Source organism: Mastomys coucha, unplaced genomic scaffold (genome assembly GCF_008632895.1).
Source record: "Mastomys coucha isolate ucsf_1 unplaced genomic scaffold, UCSF_Mcou_1 pScaffold8, whole genome shotgun sequence".
Classification (NCBI taxonomy): Eukaryota; Metazoa; Chordata; class Mammalia; order Rodentia; family Muridae; genus Mastomys; species Mastomys coucha.
In genome coordinates, this window is record NW_022196914.1 from 7501976 (window position 1) to 7525603 (window position 23628).

At 39.2% G+C, this 23628-nt stretch overlaps 1 protein-coding gene across 1 annotated transcript in view; it reads left to right on the top strand.

Moving 5' to 3' along the window:
* The window catches only part of Adamts12 (ADAM metallopeptidase with thrombospondin type 1 motif 12), a 288229-nt gene that overhangs the window by 135504 nt on the left and 129097 nt on the right, over positions 1-23628 (top strand). Inside the window, exons 4-5 of the mRNA XM_031360747.1 lie at positions 12792-12988; positions 22413-22496. Of these exons, the coding sequence (XP_031216607.1) occupies positions 12792-12988; positions 22413-22496 (281 nt within the window). The remainder of the gene's footprint in view (positions 1-12791; positions 12989-22412; positions 22497-23628) is intronic.

Consider the following 23628-nt stretch of genomic DNA (forward strand, 5'->3'; position numbering starts at 1 on the left):
CTGGGGACCTGAATAGGCAGAAGGTGTGGTTAGCTTAAAGGAGAGCATAGACTTTGAGGAAGCATGTGATGACCTCTAATTGGTATTTATTGTATGTGGGTTCTATATTCAACACATCTTACTAACTTCAGCTTACAGATAGAAAACTTAAGTCACATTTCAACATCATCCAGAACTGCTGATTCCAGCTCACTTTGTGCTGCATTGGGTCCTAATGCTGTAGCATTACTAATTATACAGTTCCATGAGATAGTCCTGGGTGAACTATATGGTTAAAAAATATGGGAAAGCCTTAGGGAAAGAATGAATGGGACTTCATCTCACATAATACGTGAACACAATGGAAAAAAAGTAAGGCAAGCAAAACAATGGGAGAGAATGCTTGCAGACCATTGCATCTAAGGAACCACAACTCACTAGCAAAAGAAAAAGGACAAAAAAAAAAAAAAACCCACATAGCATAATTTAAGAAACCAGGTAAAGTGCTTTAATAGGCTTTTATCTAAAGGCACAAAAGTGGCCAATACCTATATTAAAAGAGTAGACAGCCTCAGTAATCAGGGGAATGCAAGTCAAAGTCACGCTAAAATACCACTCACACATGTAGCAATGGCTTTTATCAAAAGAAAAATAGCTACTAAGTGCTGGAAAGAAGAGGGAGAAAATGGGAGCCTTTTTTACACAGCTGGTGAGGAAATAAATCAGTGGCAGTCACTGTGGAAACCATACGGTGGTTTCTTAAAATTTTAAAAGTCGAATTGTAATTTGATTCAACAAACTGACTTCTGGGTACACTGCCAGGAGAACTGAAATCTGTGTGCTGAACAGGCTATCGGGATGCATTGAAGATGGCATACCCTGTGACCAGCTGCTGTAAGGACTTGTGATGGATGGGTACCCACTCCGAGACACCAGAGTCTCACATCTGCATGAAGGGGATTTTCAGGAATCCATGAAACTTGGAGCTTTCTGTGAGGTGTTCTGGAACTGCTCTTTAAAGGAGTGTTTGCTGAATGAAAGATTTGTCTTTGTAGCAGACAAACCTGCATAGTTAGTGGGAAAGAAATTCCTCCTGCCTAGTAGACAGTAGAGTGGATCACGCTGGAGGAAAAAGTAGAAACAATACCTTTGGCTACTCACGTGTCTTTGTAGCATTGCTTTTTTATTGAGTGAGCTAATTCTTTCAAAGCGAAGTCCACTGGGGACTCTATTTATTCAGGAATACTCGCTATTCAGGAGCCAGGGAGTGCTCTGGGTATTGTTTCATTTACAACCATTTTTGTTTATGCTATCCTATATCCTCAGCATTCAAAACTCCAGAAGACTGTGGAAAATATCTAATAGAACCACTTAGAAAGACACAGGTTTCTTTGGTGGTTGAGAAGACACAAGTCTTTACATATTCATAAACACACACACACACACACACACACACACACACACATTCTAAAAAATTCTATGGCAAACCAAAGAAGCTGGGCTGATTCTAGACCAAAAGTTCAATATTGTTTTACAAAAACCAATACCTTTACCATTTGGTCAGTTTTCTTTCTTCCATAAAGGGTAATAACTTGTTAACTACTTGGAATATCATGCTTTTTAAGGTTCTATTTGTAATCATGCAGTGTTACATTCTTGTGTGGGATAGGTGTGTGTGTGTGGGGGGGGGATCTTCAGTATTTTAGCCTTCTGTAAATGAGTATTCAGAAAATCCACTGGAGCCAATCCAAGTAAAGGAATCCCAGAAAAGTGCTGTCAGTGGTTTTAAGTTGACATTTATAAGAAACCTGGGAATGACAAGCTTTAGGATTTGTGGCTGAGATTTCTCCATCTTCATTTCAGATGGCTTAAGTTAGGCTGTGGGGACTTGTGTTGTCAGTCATGTGTGCTTTGTGCCTTTCAGTGAGTTCCCACAATTCAATTTCTAGTTTGCAAGGGACTAGGTGAGTAGGTTCAACTCTAATTCTGGTCATCTGAAAGGTCTTCGCTCCCATGGTGTGGGCCAATCATAACGTGCCTTTGCCCTGGCCTAGGTGAGCATATATGTATGTGTAGGTGTATATATGTGTGTATATGTATGTGTGTGTGTGTATATGTGTGTGTATATGTATGTATATATGTATATATATGGTTTAAGCTATATGCAACATTAAAGTTTGAGGAGAACCTCTTAGTAACTCTAAAATTAAGAATTGAGTGGCTCCTGGCGATGGTGGCGCACACCTTTAATCCCAGCACTTAGGAGGCAGAGGCAGGCGGATTTCTGAGTTCGAGGCCAGCCTGGTCTACAGGGTGAGTTCCAGGACAGCCAGGGCTACACAGAGAAACCCTGTCTCAAAAAAACCAAAAAAACAAAAAAAACCAAAAAACAAAAAACAAAAAACAAGAATTGAGTAGCTTACCAGAGCTGCTTCCAGAGTTAGTCTGTATAACCAGTTGTCAGTGCCCAGAGGAAGTGATAACTGGTTTGTGTGACCTATGCCGATGTGAAGGTGTGAAGGGACTCATCAGAATACATTTACTAAAAGCCCAAATTGGAGCGAAGGAAGATTGAGGTTTTGAAAAGGAGTTGTCGCTTTCTCCCACTGGAATACCCAGAGGAGAACATAGGTTCTAAGAGCCAGATATTGGGAAATAGATCCTGGAAAATTTTGTCTCATGCATAAAAGTTCAGCCAGGATATTTGTAGCCAAATTGTATTTGATTAAACTTATCTTGTTTAAATTATCAATATATAACACATAGTCTCACACACACACACACACACACACACACACACACTTTCCCAGGCCTGGGATTATATTTTGCATAGTGACCTTGTCATGATACTTTCTCCACCTTGCCTTCTGTACTGAGGTTGCTATTCTTGGTGCTCAGCCTATTCAAGCATGAAATGCAGAGCAAAGCTCAGGACTCTGGTATCAGCTGTAGTGCTGAGCCATTGGTTCTGGGTTAGGTATTGGAATAATTAGAATACTTAGGAATAGTTGATATTGGTATAGGTTTTGATATCAATATATGAGCTTGAACTTTTTTTAATGAAAATTTTATTAAACTAATTATAGACTCAAAAGCAGTAGTAACTATAATAAAGAAATTTCATGAACCCTCTATTCAGTTTCTTCCAGTGACAACATCTTATAAAACAATACAATCTCACAGTCTGGACACTAACCATTAGGATCATGTGTATAGCTAATTCTCTACAGGTTTGTCCAATGTGTAGTTTTGTGCATACAACAGTCTAGACACTGAGCTTTACCCTGACAAGGCTCCTATTGTAAGCTATACTGGTCTTCTCACCACAGCTCCTTATTTCTCTGTGCACAATTATGAAAACCACTAATTTTAGTATATAACATTTTGTCATTAAAATATCATATAAGCAGACCCCTAGCATAGACTTTGCTAGGGTTGGCTTGTTTCATTCATAATCAGTTTCTGGAGAATACTTTCCCTTTCTGTTACTGAGTCTTTCATGAACTACAATGTTTTAGACCCCACCACGGGGTTGGGTTTGGTTACCATGCTTGACGCTGCTATAATCATTCACTGTATTCATTTTATGTTAATATACATCTCCATTTCTCTGTAATAAATGTTCAAGGGTTTACTGAACCTATGGGAATTGAATGTATAGTTTTATAAGATATTATCAAACTGTTTTCCTGAATATTTGTAGCATTTTGTACCCGTAATATGGGAGAATGTTAGAGACCCCAATTTCCAAATCCTTAGTAGCATTTGATGTTGCATCTTTTCTTGTTGTCTCTAGCCTTTCTGGTAGACGTATGACAATATCTCATAGTGCTTTCCCCCTTAAATATATCTTAGTTGAAATAGAAATATGTTGTGTAACTTTTTAATCCTAATCCCAGGTTTCTACCCAGCCTTGATCATTCAGTTCCTGAATAAAGACACACAACTTTTATTATTTACAATAAGCCTTTTAAACGGCATCAGAGCTGGGCAGATATCTACCTCTATGCTATTAGAATTTACTTTCCCATTGATAACCCTGTATTATTACTCACTATGTATCATCTGGGCTGCACTTAACACCATTGGCCAGCCCTCAGGGCCATGCTCTCTTGAACTCACCTAACCCATGTCAGCTTCTCCTCCATTCACCTTTTTCTCTCCCTCATGGTTCTCTTCTGACTTCCAGTTCGGGAATTCTAAAACCCGCCTACCTCTCTTCTGCCTAGCTATTGACTTTTTGCATCTTTATTCACCAATCAGAAATTACTTGGGGCAAGGTGACTTAGCATCATTTGTGTCTACCTGTGTACTCTCTCATCTCTGGGGCTACCTGGTCTTGAGGAACCCATATTAGCATTAGAATACAAGCAACAGTATTAGGCCAACCAACTACAGAACTATATCATTTTCCCCCTTCCTTACTACCCTCCCATTTTTCCCATGTTCATTTGCACACTCTCAAGTTGATAGTCTCTTTTCCTTTGATATTAATGCAGCACACACACACACACACACATACACACACACACACACATTTATGATAGCTAATGATGTCAGATTGTCTTTTTGTATGATTTTATTTTTGCTATGTTAGATGTTCTCTTCATATCTTTTTATTATTTATCTCTGGATTGGTTCTTAATTTTGCTTTTATTGTGATTCCTAAGTTTAGAGATTCTTTATGTTGTTTTGATGCTAATTTGCTCATCTAATGCTATTCACCTCCAAAAGTAACCTTCTCCAGGAAAGTCTCTTATGGAATAACATTTCCTTTTAGACACAGAATTTGCCTGACTCTGACAGGTGAAGATGTTCGTTGTCAGCATTCTTTAGTACTGTGGCTCAGAGGAGGGGGAATGAGTATAGGAAAGTCTAGCTTTAGCTAGGAGAAGTGCTTGACTCACTATAAAGCATTTAACTCGTTAAACTTAGATGTTGGATAAATGTTCCTGAGTGAATAAAGGATCTTTCAGGACAGTTGAGGATAGGGTCAGCTCTGTGTTTGTGAAATTTAGATGTCCATCATAGGCAACCCCTGACTTTGGGCTTGGCATATCTTATGTAGTTGGTCTGGTCAATATAATATGGCTAGTTCTCTCTGGGTGATTTTTTTCCCCCATACCAAGACATTTATCCAGACAATTGCTTTTTTTTTTTTTTTTTTTGGCCCATTGACAGGGAAATACACTCTCTCATTCTGGCAGCAACTCCTCCCCAGAGGGAGGTAGAGAAACAAGGAGAAGGAAGTCTCGGGGCATATTTCAGTGCTGACATGTACTGTGACATCATTTCTGGGTTGTCCTGCACAATCGTTTCTTCCTCTCAACAGAGAATAGACATAGAACAAAGCACAGATGCCATCAAAATACTGCTTGGTGAGCCAATGAGTTTGTTAGGGCTACTTACAGGAGAAAAATGATTCTAAGGCAGCTGTATCCCTGAAAGCCCAACCTAACATGGATGACAGCTCACGAAAGCTGGAAACCTGGAGTCCACTGCACAACTTTCAGGGAGGTAGGCCAGTAGGAGATCATCTCTTCCAGGCAGCTGAGTTGTTCTGAGCCTATTCCAGGTAGCTTGGCTAATCTGCCTCTTCAGGGTAGCTCAGATGGTATGAGAGTATCTTCCTGAGGTCCTTTCTGCTTACATAACCTTGGGTACAGAAAGACCCGGGACACCTGGTGAGATTCAGGAACATCTTGAAGTTTTTGATTTGCTTATTCTCTGGAGTTTAACGTGCTCCCCTACAGGACAGAATGTTTCAACTCCCTTGAGAACACCCCAAGTCTTAAACATCTTCCCTTCAAAATGGAATGTTTTGTCTCAGAAGAAATTGCTATATGACAACATGACACTTTATCAGCTTCCAGTCCAAGTTGAGCTGGCATTTCTGAGGGAGACTCAGGGCTTTTTAAAACCAGCCATCAGAACTATGCTGAGTCCAGTGCCTTGTCATGCTTGTTGTGGTCATTGTCTTTAGACAGCTGTTTAATTGGCTGTTGAACTCTTTAACTGATGAGTTAAATTCTCAAATGTGCCCCCTGACTCCTATGAAGAACTAGTAAACCTCATGTACTCACTCATCAGATAACTATTGTAGATTTAAAGCTTTCTGGTTCTATGCTAAGTCTTGATTTACACAAATCACTCTACACAATCCAGTTCTTGTAAAGTCTTTCTTCTCAGGAGGCTGCTCAGTTCAATTAATAGGCTCATCACATCTGGAAACTTTAAGCACAGAGCTTTGGGGTAAAGAAATTAGCAATGGTAAAGCCAATTATATTTAGCACCTTTAGTAGTAGATAAAAGCCTGCTTTTGGTTCACAGAAAGGGCCATACGTTATTTGATTATAACATCATTTTGACCTTTACTACACGGAAACAAACTTCAGAATTTCTTTTTTCCTGGGGGGTGAGGAAGCTTTTATATGCTTCAAAAATGACCCATGAATGCCGAGAACATAAAGTCCCTGAATATTATAATTTACATTTCTTGTGTTTCCTTTGCCCTGACTTCCCTTGTCAAGCTTGTGGTATTCCAAGGGACTTAACCAACTGTGTTCAGTACCTCTAGCCTACTTAGACAACATGGCAGCAAATGATGCTGTACTCTATAGCATCCTTATGCTATAAAACACATAAATGTTTTGTAAAATAAACACACAATTTTATACATTCAAGGAAATTGAATTTCTTAGTGAAAAAACGACACAAATATTACCAACTAGACACTTTGAAGCACCTAACATAACAATCACTCTATAGAAAACTTGAAATTTCTCGTTAAATTTCAAAAAAAGAAAGAAAGAAAGAAAGAAAGAAAGAAAGAAAGAAAGAAAGAAAGAAAGTGCTTGAGGATGATGAGGTGGCTCAGCAGGTAAACCTACTTTTTGACAAGACTATCAACCTGACTTTGATCCCCAGTCCACATGATAGAAGAGAGAACCAACTTCTACAATTTGTCCTCTGACCTCCAAATGAATGCCATGCCATACATGCATATAAATAAAATATGTAAGTAACTAAATGCAACCTCTTATAATCCAGTTAGTACACTAGTGATGGGATCATGAGGAAGAGAGGGAGGGAGAAAGGGAAGAAGGAAAGAGAGAGAGGGTAAGGTCAAGTACTCTAATGTGAAGATGAAGGCACCTGGCCTCTGTGATTTCTGGATAAGAGATAGTACTCATAACATGGAAAATGGGCATCAAGGCTGGCACTTTAGCTGATCCATGGCAAGGTTCATTTTCTTGGTGGCCTGTAGATGGGAATGTAGTTAATCTACCCTCAAATTTCGATGCACAGAGTTAAAAGAATTGGTTCACAATTACCCAGGGAAGGAACTAGAGTGAGAACCAACTGCGTCTCAGCATTCTTGATCCACACTGTCCTCAACAATGACCTTGAAGTTCATTTGTCTAGGAGCAGCTCAATGAGTAGCAAATGCTCCTTTAATAGTAAATTTCCAGAGACAACATCCTGGTCTTGTAAAGCTAAAACAAGCACTGCTCAGAGAAGGTGCCCTGGCCCCAGCTTTGGGAGCTATTCTGGGTAGAAGAGAGCTCTATATTCTTAGGATAAAAGAATAAAAGAAGGGCATTTAGGGTTGGTGGGAGCTGGCTGGCATCTTTCTATACATACTGGTGATTTATCTGAATCCCTATAGATGTATCCTGGAACATTGGTGAATTCCAACACCTAAGAGACCCTCTTAGAGACCTTGACAAGTTTTCTCATTGCTTTCTTTATGTAATAGGACTTGAAACATGATGCTTTAAGTGTTTATTTTAGTCCTTCCTTCAAACATAAACTATGCAAAAAAAGATTCTCAAAGCTGCTATAATAATGGGGATGGTGAATAGTATTAAGGAAATCTGCACAGAGAGAACATAGTGTTAAACTACTATGATACCACCTGTGTGTGAGACTGCTACCAGATCTAGTGTTGTCTGAATTGAGCAAACATACATTTCTTCCACCCATGTGTACTTATTAGCAGTGTGTTTTATGGCACACACTTGCAGACCAACTTCTTAGAAGAAAGTGGACCATGGTTTTTTTTTTTTTTGTAGCAGAGTTGGAACTGCTGCTATTCACCTCCACCCACCTATGCAGCTAGGGGTATTGATCTCTTCAAGCTGGCTTTGGACACACTTCCAGGTGCCTCCGCTAGGATGCTCATTTTGATTGCACAGAAAGTTTGCCTCACTCACTGTGGCTTAGGTAATTGACTATCTGTCCTTCAGAACAGGTCACCATTGAAGTAACTACAGCTGTCTGAAGATAGACAAATGAGGCATCATAAGCCTAAACATTGATAGCTCATAGATGTCCCAAACAAATATGCCCCAGGCTTAGGGGTAGAGAGACAGTATAGGCATTAGGAAAAATAAAAGGAAGTCCTCCAGAGCTCAGAGGTTTGGATGCTGTCCATACTTCACTGAGTACACATCTCAGAGGCAGAAGGAGATGATGGACACTGAGAAACTTTATAACATAGCAACTTTAAATAGAATATAAACAAAAGAGACATTTTAAGATCCCTTCAAATAGTCAATAATCAGAAGGAGATGAGAATATAGAACAATCGGATACATTATTGTTTTATAAATTGCCTGTCTCATTCATTGCCAACTCTGGACACGAAAAGCAACTCAACTGATTTGATATCTCTTCCCACACGTGTTTTCCCCTTTCTTACCCTCTTATAGAAATGTGCTGATGCAGTTCTTACAATGGAGACCAGATGTGAAGGAGGCAGCTGGGGGCAGAATAAAGACAAAAAGCAAGATAGTCAAGCAAGTGGGAAATGAATCCCACATGTTTAAACACTGACAGAACCCTGTTGACGCTCTGCCTTCAGCTCTGACTGGGGAACTGTTGAGTAACTCAGAGACTCACATTTCACCCATGACAGCATGCGAAGCTGCCTATGGTCTTTTTGTCCTCATCAGTGAGTTTCTACTGCTGAATGTGACTGCAAAAATAGTTTAATCCTGAACGATTACCTGTGAAATATGGAGTTGTCAGTATATAAAAGACAGCTTTGTTGCGAGAGTCTTAAGTAAGGAACTGAGCACACGGTTTGTGAAATTCTCTTGCCACTGAGACTTTCTTGGTTTTAGTGCTAAGCAATGCTTGAGCTGCATGCCATGTCTCTGGGAGAAATCCAGCTTTCTTGACATAATGGCCTATGAAGGGAGCGGGGTGGTGGTGATACGAATTAAGTCGCTGCTGATGTCTTTTATAGATGCCTGCTCTCTATGAGCGAGATATATGGAAATGGAAAAAATGTCTTATTTATGGACTGGAGGGAGACACCTACTACCTCTCTAAGCTTTCTTTTAGGGGTTTTCTCTCCTCCTTGTGGAGGATACTACTAGGACTAAAAATTCTTACAAAGCAGATTCATCTAGGAAGTTGAAGAAACAAGGAATGGGCTACCAGACTTTGGATGTGGCATGACCCCCAGAGGACCATGTATCAAGCTTTTTTACCTAGATGGATGAGCATAAAAGAGAAGAGTGCTGAAAAAAATAAAAAAGATGCACTTAATCATGGAGAGACTTGAGGCCCCAGGGAAGAAGGAAGCTTGATCAAAAAGGGGGAATGGAATGAGTAACTGTGGGAGGGGGGATCTAGAGGGGAGGACAAAGACTGGAATATAAATAAGTAAAATAATTTAAAAAGGAAAGAAAGAAAAGAAAAGAAGAGGAGGGGAAGGGAGGAGAAAGGAGGTAGGAGAAGAGAAAATGAAATAAAAGACTGGTTAGGAAGAAGAAGTGGATCAGTAGGAGTGAGGGGGACAAGAAATTTTGAGGGTAAATGCAATCAAATTAATTATATACATGTATGGAAAGTTCCTAATTGACTTATATTGTGTATAATTAATTAATTCCAATAAAAGGAATAACAATAAGAATCCCCTCTGTCAGCTACTCTAATACTTGAGCTCAGTAGAAAAGCCCTGTGCACTCTTGCAGTTTAGTGGTGTGCAGCCTCAGGATAGAGACAGGAATGAAGAAAAAGTGGTTCCATCCAACCCTTGTGGGTAGGATTCCTTTACTTAACCAATCTTGCTACAGCCTCTTCCAAAAAAGAAAAGAGAAAGGGGATGCTGTGTGACTGAGTGCCTGGCTTACACGGATTTGAAAATAGCTTCCAAGAAGAGAGGAGAGGCCAGCAGGGGATAAGGATGAGTATGGAAGGTTGGGCACCGCTGGTCATCTCAAGACTTCTTTGGGAACCTATACTTCACCACCCAAAGTATTTTCTTTCAGGGAAAGAAAATAGAAAATTATTCTTCCATAGATAAGAATTTAACCATTTTCCTGCTTCTAAACCTCTACAGGACTCCCTTTGATGTTTACATAACCTTGGATTGTTTTTCTAAGAGTATTGCTTTATTTGTTTTAAGCAAAACCCTAAATGTCAAAATTTGGGCTTCTTTAGATCTGGTGGTGCTTCGTGTCTTTTATCAGTATTTTTTAATTCTTACCACCTTCACATACACAGTGAAGCCAAGGAATTAACAGGCACTGGGGGAAAAGCTGAGAAGCTGCTTCTAGCTGTCTTGATTAAAAGTATGAGGCACAGCCTCAGGTGGCAGCTTATGCTAGATGCTTCCAAACACTAATGAAGGGAAATTGCAGAGAAGCAGGTCTTAGCTCATAGCAGGAGAGACTCTCCCATCAGAACAAGATACCCTGAGCCTGTGAGCACTCCTCGCACACTGGGAGTGCTCTGGTCAAGCCTGCATGGATCACCATGCAGAGATTTGGGTGGAAATATGAGGTTTGCCTCTTGACTCTCATGTTCTGTTCAGTCTGGAGCTATGGGGTGTCCATAAGGGACAGGCAAGAGATGGGTAAGACTGTCTTCCTAAGAGGAATCTTCAAGACTGGTGTGCTGGATAGCTTTATGTCAACTTGACACAAATGAAAGTCATCTGAGAGGAGGCAACCTTAAGAAAATGCCTCCATAAGATTAAAATTAAGCTGTATATAAACCTGTATGGCATTTTCCTAGTTAGTGATTGATAGGAGATGGTCCAGCCCATTGTGGCTGGTGGTGTTCCTGGGCTGGTGATTCTGTGTTCTATAAGGAAGCAGACAGAATAAGACATGTTGACCAATCCAGTAAGCAGCACCCTCCATGGCATCTGCATCAGCTCTTGCCACCAGGTTCCTGCCCTGTATGAGTTCCTGTTCTGGCTTCCTCAGTGATGGACTACAACATGGATATGTAAGCCAAATAAACCCTTTCCTTCCCATGTTGTTGTGGTTATGGTGATTCATCATAGCAGTAGAAACTCAAACTAAGACAACTGGGTCATTACCGCTCACTCAGCCCAGCCACTTTTGCGCATGTCCCCTATCAAGTCATCTTTCCTCAGTTGCCTAAGTCCACAGTCCATTGTAGCTTTTTAGACTTGACAATCACTTAGATTGAGCATTCACTTCCCAGTGGGTGAAGCAGTGGTTTTATTCCATTTTGACTTCCTGTAGACCTCTCTCAAGTTATCGAGCGATTCTTGCATTAACCTGCCATTCAAGGCTGATTCATACAGCCTTTTTCTAATTTCCATTATTAATCTACAGCTTCATTTATATTAAGTTTTCTAGACCATGATCCTCACATACAAAATGTTTCCCACATGAAAGCCTGAGTCACCTTAATAATGTCACTGTGGTTCTTTGGATTTTTTTCAGTTTCTCGAATCTGAAGGCCCTAAGCCTTCTGCACTTTTCTGATTTACATCCTCTCCAGCTTATGTGAATTTATATCCACAGGGATAGTGTATTAGATGTGAAAGTGCACTAATGTGAGACATAAAATCCTGGGTCATTTACTGACTGAATGGGCACCGTAATTTTTGGAAATGTATTAACCAGCTATTCTGTGAAACAGGCCTTCTTCTCATCTGTAAAATGGAAAGAGGAATACATATGTCAAATATTCATGAGGCTAAAATTTGACATTTATGTCCTAGTATACTTACTACCTTGCCTGTGGTAAGCACTGAATAATTTATAGGAAAATGACAAGTAAGAGAAAGCTCCCATGAGACAGAGAGAGAGAGAGAGAGAGAGAGAGAGAGAGACAGAGACAGAGAGAGAGACAAAGAGACAGAGAGAAGCAGAGAGAAGCAGAGAGGCAGAGACAGAAACAGAGACAGAGAGACAGAGAAAATGCACACACCTAAGCATTTGACCACTGAATTATACCCCTAGCCTTTTAACACTTTATTTTGAAATAGGCGCTCCCTTAGATAGCCTGAGATAGACTTGAAAATGCCATTTCCTTCCTTAGCTTCTGGTAATCAGGATTACAGATGCACCCACTGTGACCAACTGTAAATTGCTTTCACAGTGAAAGACTTATTCACTGAAATGAGCCACAATATTTTAAAAGAAATACTTCACCAGGCAGTGGTGGCTCATGCCTTTGATCCCAGCACTTGGGAGGCAGAGGCAGGTGGATTTCTGAGTTCGAGGCCAGCCTGGTCTACAGAGTGAGTTCCAGGACAGCCAGGGCTACACAGAGAAACCCTGTCTCGAAAAACCAAAAAAAAAAGACATACTTCTTAAACATCCTTATAAAATTCCAGTTTGAGTAATTTGTTCAAGTTCATTTAAATTGATCTTATCTTCTGTTTCACATATATACATGAGAACAATTCACTCGTTATTAAGTATAAATTAAACACACAGCCTTGGATTTTTACAATATAAGTAAATGTTTTTATATACAAAATAATTAGGTTTATACAATTAGCTTTCTCACTGTGTCTTCTGTTTAATGTTCAGACAGTCTTGATAACTCTGTGAAGCAAGAGCTACAGCGGGAGAAGTGGGAGAGGAAAAACTTACCAAGCAGAAGCCTCTTCCGACGCTCCATAAGCAAGGAAAGATGGGTGGAGACCCTCGTGGTGGCTGACACGAAGATGGTAGAGTACCATGGAAGTGAGAACGTGGAGTCATACATCCTCACCATCATGAATATGGTATGACAGACTGCGTAAGGAGACAGCAAAAAACAAAAGATGTCCTCAAAATATTCTTCCTCCTCATCAAAAAGTATTTTTGCCAGACATGATGATACCAGCTTGTAATCCCCAAATCTGATGGATTCCAAGTCTGAGGATAGCTTACACTAAGTAGTGATATTTTGTCTCAAAATGACAAGAGCCAAGCAACATTTAAGAAGAAATGTTTTGTTATTCTTTAACACACACACACCACAAGCATGCATGAGTATGCACAAAGTCTATTACTTTTCCAAGTACATAATAACGGAAAGTTGGGATGAATTACTCTGTTCCTTAAAAATGTGTACTCTTGGAAAATTTATAATTCATCATCTGCATTTGTCTGTTAGTTAGTTAGTTGCCAAATAACTTGATACCTTTGGAATGATTTTTGCTTCCTCACTTTCTGCTAATCTTAATCTATGAAAAAATTTGGGCAAGTGAAACTGAGCCTGATTTCCTCAGGCTAGCCAGAGCTCTAGTGGGAATAAGCATATGCTGCGATCCCACGTTTCACCTACATGTTCTCATGCTGCGCTTTACTTTCCAAACAGGTTACTTATTTCTGTTGACATGGCAAAAAGCAATTCCTTGATTGACTGATAAAGAAAAAAAGACCCAGAACTAGAAAAAGGTCAAAGAAGATCCAGGGGTAGAGAAAGGTCAAAGAGACTTTCTTTAGGGAGCTGTGGTTTTTTTTTTTTTTTTTTTTTTTTGGCTAATTTTTTATTAGATATTTTCTTCCTTTACATGTCATATGATATGCCCTTTCCCAGATTCCCCTCCAAAAAGAAGAAAAATAAAATAAAATAAAAATAAAACAAAAACAAACAAAAAAAAAAATCCTGTTCCCTCCACCCTACCCCTGCTCACCAACCTACCCTCTCCTGCTTCCTGGCCCTGGCATTCCCCTACACTGGTGCATAGAACCTTCACAGTGACAAGGACCTCTACTCCCATTGATGACCGACTTGGCAATCCTCTGCTACATATGCTGCTGGAGCCATTAGTCCCACCATGTGTACTCTTTTGTTGGTGGTTTTTTTCCCTGAGAGCTCTGAGGGTACTAGTTAGTTCATATTGTTGTTTGTCCTAAGGAGCTACAAACCATTCATATCCTTGGGTCCTTTCTATAGCTTCTTCATTAGGGATCCTGTACTCAGTAAAATGGATGGCTGTGAGCCTCTACTTCTGTATTAGTTGGGTACTGTCAGAGCCTCTCAGGAGACAGCTATATCAGGCTCCTGTCAGCCAACACTTGCTGTCATCCACAATAGTGTCTGGATTTGATGATTAAATATGGGAAGGATTCCCAGGTGGAGCAGTCTCTGGATTGTCCTTCCTTCAGTCTCTGCTCCATAGCTTGTCTCTGCAACTCCTTCCATGGGTATTTTTCCCCCTTTTAAGAAGGAATGAAGTATCTACACTTTGGTCTTCCTTCTTCTTGAGTTTCTTGTGGTTTGTGGATTGTACTTCGTGTACTCCATTGTGTAGATGTACCTTATTTTCTGTATACATTCTCTGTTGAGGGACATCTGTATTGTTTCCAGTGTCTGGATATTATAAATAAGGCTGCTATGAACATAGTGGAGCATGTTTTCTTACTACATGTTGGAGCATCATCAGGGTATATGCCCAGGAGTGGTATAGCTGGGTCCTCTGGTAGTACTATATCCACTTTCCAGAGGAACCACCAAACTGATTTGCAGAGTGGTTGTACCAGCTTGCAATCTCAGCAGCAATGAAGGAGTATTCTTCTTTCTCCACAACCTCTTCAGCATCTGCTGTCACCTGAGTTTATTATCCCAGCCATTCTGATTGGTGTGAGGTGGAATCTCAGGGTTGGAATTCATGGATGTAACTTTCCTGTCATGGTTAGAAGACACAGTCTCACAGCAGACTTCTGGTGCTCTGGTTTGAAATCTTTTCCAAGATGTTCCCTGACCCATGGGTGCAGGAACTATGATGTAGATTTACCAACTGGAGTTGGGCAACCATCATCAGTGATTCTCTGCAAAAAGGAGCTTCTTTGATGAGAACTGAGAGCTGTACTTATCTGTGGGTATAAAGGTAAATAGTGTAAAGAATGAAGTTAGGAATAACACTGCTATAGGAAAGTAACAGAAAAAGGATTTCCCCTACAATCCTTGGCCTCATTAGCCACTTGTGGCTGGGGAGGTTTAAAATGTGCTGTGTACCTTTCCTGCCATGGGAGAGCTTATCCCCAGGGAGTGCTATGACCAAAGGACTCAGGGGAGATCCCCATTTTCTCTCCAGTGACTGTCTAAGGCAGTAACAGCCAGGAGCAGCTGGGACAGGGTCTTTCCTGCCTCCATCTATACCCAGAAGGAGGAGTTGTTCCACAGTCCCTGTGCAGGGTCTTGCCAGGAGACACCTGGTCTCCCAGGAGTGCTAACACAGGCTTACAGACCCACAGGAGAAAAAAGCTCCAGCCAGAGACAGTAAGAACATCTAACACCAGAGATTACAAGATGGCAAAAGGCAAACTCAAGAATCTTACCAACAGAAACAAAGATTATTTGGCATAATCAAAACCCAGTACTCACACCACAGGAAGTCATGGATACCCCAACACACCAGAAAAGCAAGATTCAGATTTAAAAATCATATCTCATGATGCTGATAGAGGATTTTAAATAGGACATAAATAACTTCCTTAAAGAAATACAGGAGAACACAGGTAAGCAGGTAGAAGCCCTTAAAGAGGAAACACAAAAATCCCTTAAAGAATTATAGAAAAGCACAACTAAACAGGTAAAGGAATTGAACAAAACCATCCATGACCTAAAAATGGAAGTAGAAACAATTAAGAAATCACAAAGATAGACAGCTCTGGAGATAGAAAACCTAGGAAAGAATTCAGGAGCCATCGATGCAAGCATCACCAACAGAATACAAGAGATAGAAGAGAAAATGTCAGGGGCAGAAGATACCATAGAAAACATTGACACAACAGTCAAAGAAAATGCAAAATACAAAAAGTTCCTAACTCAAAACATCCATGAAATCTAGGACACAATGAGAAGACCAAACCTAAAGATAATAGGTATAAAAGAGAGTGCATACCTCCAGCTTAAAGGGCCAATAAATATCTTCAGTAAAATTATAGAAGAAAATTTCCCTAACCTAAAGAAAGAGGTGCCAGTGAACATACAAGAAGCCTACAGAACTCCAAATAGTTTGGATCAGAAAAGAAATTTCTCCCACTACACAATAGTCAAAACAACAAATGCACAAAACAAAGAAAAAATATTAAAAACAGTGAGGGAAAAAGGTCAAGTAATATATAAAGGCAGACCTATCAGAATTATACAAGACTTCACGCCAGAGAGTATGAAAGCAAGAAGGTCCTGGGTTGATGTCATACAGACCCTAAGAAAACACAAACGCCAGCCCAGGCTACTATACCTAGCAAAACTCTCAATCACCATAGATGGAAAAACCAAAGTATTCCATTTCGAAACCAAATTTACACAATATCTCTCCAAAAATCCAGCCCTTCAAAGGACAATAAATGGAAAACTCTAACACGAAGAGTAAAGCTACATCCCAGAAAAAGCAAGAAAGTAATCTTCCAACAAAACTAAAAGAAGATAGCCACATGAACAGTATTCCAACTCTAACAACATAATAACAGGAAGCAACATTTACTTTTCCTTAATATCTACTAATATCAATGGACTCAATTCCCCAATAAAAAGACATAGACTATCAGACTGGGTTAAACAGGACCCAACATTTTGTTGCATACAGGAAAACCACCTCAGTGACAAAGACAGACACTACCTCAGAATAAAAAGATGGAAAACATTTTACAAGCCAATGGTCCCAAGAAAAAAGCTGGAGTAGCCATTCTGAGATCGAATAAAATTGACTTTCAACCTAAAGTGATCAAAAAAGATAAGGAGGGGCACTTCATACTCATCAAAGGTAAGATCTACCAAGATGAACTCTCAATTCTGAACCTGTACGCTCCAAATCAAAGGGCATCTATATTCATAAAATAAACTTTACTAAAGCTCAAAGCACACATTTGCACCACAAACACAAATAGTGGAAGATTTCAACACCCCACTCTCTGCAATGGACATATCATTGAAAGAGAAACTAAACAAAGATACGGTGAGAGTAACAGAAGATATGAAACAGATGGATTTAACAGATACCTATAGAACTTTTTATCCTAAAACAAAAGGATACACCTTCTTCTCAGCACCTCATGGTACCTTCTCCAAAACTGACCATATAATCAGTCACAAATCAGGCCTCAACAGGTACAAGAAGATTGAAATAATTCCTTGCATCCTATCAGATCACCATGGACTAAGGCAGCTCCTCAATAACAACATAAACAATAGAAAGCACACATACATGTGGAAGCTTAACAACACTCTACTCAATGGTAACTTGGTCAAGGAAGAAATAAAGAAAGAAATTAAAGACTTTCTAGACTTTAATGAAAATGAAGCCACAACATACACAAATTTATGGGACACAATGAAAGCAGTACTAAGAGGAAAACTCATAGCCGTGAGTGCTTCCAAAAAGAAACTAGAGAGAGCATACACCAGCAATTTGATAGCACATCTGAAAACTCTAGAACAAAAAGAAGCAAATTCACTCAAGAGGAGTCGAAGGCAAGAAATAATAAAATTCAGGGCTGAAGTCAACCAAATGAAAACAAAAAGAACTATACAAAGAATCAACCAAACCAGGAGCTGGTTCTTTGAGAAAATCAATAAAATAGATAAACCATTAGCTAGACTAACTAGAGGGCACAGAGACAGTATCCTAATTAACAAGATCAGAAATGAAAAGGGAGACAGAACAACAGACACTGAGGAAATCCAAAAAAATCACGAGATCCTACTACAAAAGCCTATACTCAAAAAATAAAAAATAAAAAACAAAAAACAAAAAACAAAAAACAAAAAACAAAAAAACAAAAAACAAAAAAATCATGAGATCCTACTACAAAAGCCTACACTCAAAAAAAAAAAAAAAAAACCAACCAAACAAACAAAACCAAAAACCAAAAACCTAAAACCAAAAAAACAAAACAAAACAAAAAAAAACTGGAAAACCTGGATGAAATGGAAAATTTTCTAGACAGATACCAGGTACAAAACATATCTGCTAATGAAATAGAAACAGTCATTAATAGTCTCCCAACCAAAAAAAGCCCAGCACCAGATGGGTTTAGTGCAGAGTTTTATCAGACCTTCAAAGAAGACCTAATACCAATACTCAAACTATTCAACAAAATAGAAACTGAAGGCATTCTACCCAATTCGTTCTATGAAGCCACAATTACTCTGATACCTAAACGACATAAAGACCTAATGAAGAAAGAAAACTTCAGACCAGTTTCCCTTATGAATATTGATGCAACAATACTCAATAAAATTCTTGCAAACTGAATCCAAGAACATATCAAAACAATCATCCATCATGATCAAGTAGGCTTCATCACAGAGATGCAGGGATGGTTCAATATACAGAAATCCATCAACATAATTTACTGTATAAATAAACTCAAAGGAAAAAAATATGATCATCTCACTAGATGCTGAGAAAGCATTTTTCAAAATCCAACATCCCTTCATGATAAGAGTCTTGGAAAGATCAGGAACTCAAAGCCCATACATAAACATAGTAAAAGCAATATACAGCAAACCAGTAGCCAACATCAAACTAAATGGAGAGAAACTCGAAGCAATCCCACTAAAATCAGGGACTAGACAAGGCTGCCCACTCTCTCCCTACCTATTCAATATTGTACTTAAAGTCCTAGCCACAGCAATTAGACAACAAAAGGAGACCAAAGGGATACAAATTGGAAAGGAAGAAGTCAAATTATCACTATTTGCTGATGATATGATAGTATACTTAAGTGACCCCAAAAATTCCACCAGAGAACTCCTAAGCCTGATAAACAACTTAAGCAAAGTAGATGGATATAAAATTAACTCAAGCAAATCAGTGGCCTTCCTCTACACAAAGGATAAACAGGCCGATAAAGAAATTAGGGAAACAACACCCTTCACAATAGTCACAAATAATATAAAATACCTTGGTGTGACTCTAACTAAGCAGGTAAAATATCTGTATGTCAAGAAATTCAAGACTCTGAAGAAAGAAATCGAAGAAGATCTCAGAGGATGGAAAGATCTCCCATGCTCATGGATTGGCAGGATTAATATAGTTAAAATGGCCATCTTGCCAAAAGTAATCTACAGAATCAATGCAATCTTCATCAAAATTCCAACTCAGTTCTTCAGAGAGTTGGAAAGAGCAGTTTGCAAATTCATCTGGAATAAGAAAAAACCTAGGAAAGTGAAACTATTCTCAACAATAAAAGAACTTCTGATGGAATCACTATCCCTTACCTCAAGCTCTACTACATAACAATAGTGTTAAAAACTATATGGTATTGGTACAATGACAGGCAGGTGCATCAATGGAATAGAATTGAAGACCCAGAAAAGAACCCTCAAACCTATGATCTCTTTATCTTTGACAAAGGAGCTAAAACAATCCAGTGGGAAAAAGACAGCATTTACAACAAATGGTGCTGTCTCAACTGGTGGTTAGCATGTAGAGGAATGCAAATTGATCCATTCTTTTCTCCTTGTACAAAGCTCACATCCAAGTGGATCAAGGACCTCCACATAAAACCAGATACACTGAAACTAATATAAAAGTTAATGGGGAAGAACCTCGAGCACTTGGTCATAGGGGAAGTTTTCCTGAACAGAACACTAATAGCTTATACTCTAAGATCAAGAATTGAAAATGGAACCTCATAAAATCACAAAGCTTCTGTAAGGCAAAGGACACTGTCAATAGGACAAAGTGGCAACCACAAGATTGAGAAAAGATCTTTACTAACCCTATATCTGATAGAGGGCTAATAACCAATATATACAAAGAACTCAAGAAGTTAGACTCCAGAGAAACAAATAACCCTATTTAAAAATGGGGTATAGAGATAAACAAAGAATTCTCAACTGAGGAAACTCAAATGGCTAAGAAGCACCTAAAGAAATGTTCAACATCCTTAGTCATCAGGGAAATGTAAATAAAAAAAAAAAAAACCCTGAGATTCCACCTCACACCAGTCAGAATGGCTAAGATCAAAAACTCAGGTGACAGCAGATGCTGGAGAGGTTCTGGAGAAAGAGTTACACTCCTTCATTGCTGGTGAGATTGCAAGCTGGTATAAACCACTCTGGAAATCATTTTGGTGGTTCCTCAGAAAATTGGACATAGTACTACTGGGGGACCTAGCAATACCACTCCTGGGCATATACCCAGAAAATGCTCCAACATGTAATAAGGACACATGCTTCACTATGTTCATAGCAGCCTTATTTATAATAGCCAGAAGCTAGAAACAACCCAGATGTCCCTCAACAGAGGAATGGATACAGAAAATATGGTACATTTATGCAATGGAGCTATTAGATTCAGCTATTAAAAACAATGAATTTATGAAATTCTTAGGCAAGTGGATGAATCTGGAGGATAGCATCCTGAGTGAGGTAACCCAATCCCAAAAGAACACACATGGTATGCACTCACTGATAAGAGATATTAGCCCAGAAGCTCGGAATACCCAAGGTACAGTCCACAAACCACATGAAACTCAAGGTAGACCTAAGTGTGGATACTTCAATCCTTCTTAGAAGGGGAACAAAATACCCATGGAAGGAGTTAGAGAGACAAAGTGTAGAGCAGAGACTGATGAAATAATAATCCAGAGACTGCTTCACCTGGGGATCCATCCCATATACAATCACCAAACACAGACACTATTGTGGATGCCAACAAGTGGGTGTTGTCAGGACCCTGATATAGCTGTCTCCTGAGAGGTTCTGATGGTGCCTGACAAATACAGAAGTGGATGCTCACAGCCATCTTTGGACTGAGTCCACAGTCCCCAATGAAGGAGCTAGAAAGGACCCACGGAGCTGAAGGGTTTGCCGCCCCTTAGGACAAACAATAATATGAACTAACTAGTACCCTCAGAGCTCCCAGGGACTAAAACTCCCACCAAAGAGTACACATGGTGGGACTCATGGCTCCAGCTGCATATGTAGCAGAAGATGGCCAATCAGTCATCAATGGGAGGAGAGGTCCTTGGTCCTGTGAAGGCTCTATGCCCCAGTGTAGGGGGAATGCCAGGGCCAGGAAGTGGGATAGTGTGGGTTGGTGGGAAGGGGGAGGGGGAAGGAAATAGAGGGGGTTTCAGAGGGGAAACCAGGAAAGAGGAGAACATTTGAAATATAAATAAAGAAAATATCTAATCAAAAATGCTAGCTATGAGTAGGTATAGGCAAATAATATTTGCTAATGGAGGGAGAATCCATCTTCCCAAGAATAAGACCCCACATTGGCTATCCAATACCAAGTCATCAGCCCTAGAAACATATACGTGGAGACAGCACTAAGTGGATTCATCTGGTTATAGTTGTATGATGATTTGCTTGCATATACAAATAGCAGCAATGGTTACAGAAACAAAATGGTTAAAGAGGAGGAAACCAGGACTTTGGGGTTAGGAGGTCAGATACAGACAGGGCATGAGAGAAGAGGGGTAGGGAGGAAATGATGCAACTAGATTTTAAATGTTAGAAAGGAAAAAATAAAAGAAGGAAAAACCCATTCATTGCAATGAAAACTAATGTCTCAGGCGAGGAGAATTTTAAAAAGTTGTTAGAAAAATAATCACAGAGAAGTTAAAAAAGTACTTGGTGTGTTTTTATTTATGTAATGTATATATATACACACACACACTATCTCACTGTCTGCCCTGTGTGTAGGCGAGTATTTGTAACTAAAAAGAAATACACACACATTTGAAATTTAAAATATAAATCTATTTAAAATAGGCTATCTTAGATGGAAGAATTATAGATGACTTTTACTTTTATCTGATGATATTAATATATCAATATTAATATATCATAGCAATTTTCTACAAGTCACGTTTTTTGAATTTTCTACAATGTTGTATAAATGAAAATTACATTTTATGTTTATATTTATACTACCTTCCTTTGGATTGCTGAAACTCTTATTTTATTACTTGAAAAAATATCTTTTAATCCATTTACATTTTTCTATTTTTAATAATAATATCACTATATTGGGAATAAAATACATAAACTTCTCAAACACACATCCAACCTACCACCTGAAGGAGGCATCTTTAATTTTTATGGTGTGAACTAAGAGTTAGTCTTCTCAGAATTGTACCAAGAATCCATATTCTATGGCATAGTATTTATGTGTATGGTGTTCTGGAGCCATTCATGCCTCTGACAGGTATGAACGGTCTGCATGTGAAGCTAATGCTTTCTGTTTCTCAACCCAGGTCACTGGGTTGTTTCATAACCCAAGCATTGGAAACCTAGTCCACATTGTTGTGGTTCGGCTCATTCTGCTTGAAGAAGAGGAGGTAAGGAATGGTTTCCTTCCACTCCTTCCCATGCCTTCCCATTTTCTCCCTCTCTTTTAAGAAAGTTCTTGAAAAGCAAGAAAGAGGTCTCTACACAGGCTTTTTGAAATCAAAGTGGGAGAAAAGTATTATTTCTGTGTGATTCTGTTTGGACTTCAGGAATATTAAGTGGGAGATGGGGAGCATTTTCAAAAACTTGTATTTGTGGGTATGCGGGTGTGCAGATGTGTGTGGGGGTGGGGGAGGCCATGTGTGGGTGTGTATGTGTGTGTGAGTGTTGAAATGACCTGATTACAATTGCGTCTAATAAGATACAAACAGACACACAGTAGGCCCGAGACTGTTCTGCAGGGAAGTAGTGTAACTCGTAACATAGCTAGAGAGTTTCAATGGAAGTTAGGAAGTATGTGCAATGATGCTTGCTTCTCATGCCATCAACTTATCTGAAGTGTACAACATGCAGATGTGAGGCTTTTGGTTTGTGTATTTGTCTTTAAATACTTCATAAAGTTTCATACTTACATACCATCAACATGCTGGGTTGGCATGCCTACTTCATTCAATATTGGAATGTGATCAGTTCCAAAATGGACTTCATGGTTACTTCCTGCCCTTCACTCCTGATACCATTATCTTTCCCATCTCAGTCAAAAATGCTCTGACTTACACCAGCAGCATACACCTGAGATTCACTCTTCTTATTGTTGTTTTGTTTTGGTTCTGTTTTTGAGACAGGATATCAATATGCACTTCTGGCGGCTGGCCTGTTACTCACTATGAAAACAGGTTAGACTCAAACTCACAGAAACTTGTTTGCTTCCTTCTTGAGTGTGTGCCATCATATCTGACCATAATTATCTATAATCTATCCATCCATCAAACTATCAATCAATCAATCTATCTATCTATCCTTTATTTATTGTATCATCCAAATCTAACAACATAGCCCATAGTGGTCCCATCCCAAAAGCACAGTTCAAACATACCCAGGGCTCATCATTTCTGTAATCATTACATTGAATCAAGTCTTACAATATGCCTGGACTACTACAGTGAATTCTTTTTTTTTTGTTTTTTAACTTTTATTGCATTATGATGAGAAAAGTTACATGATTTCAATTTATCTGAATTT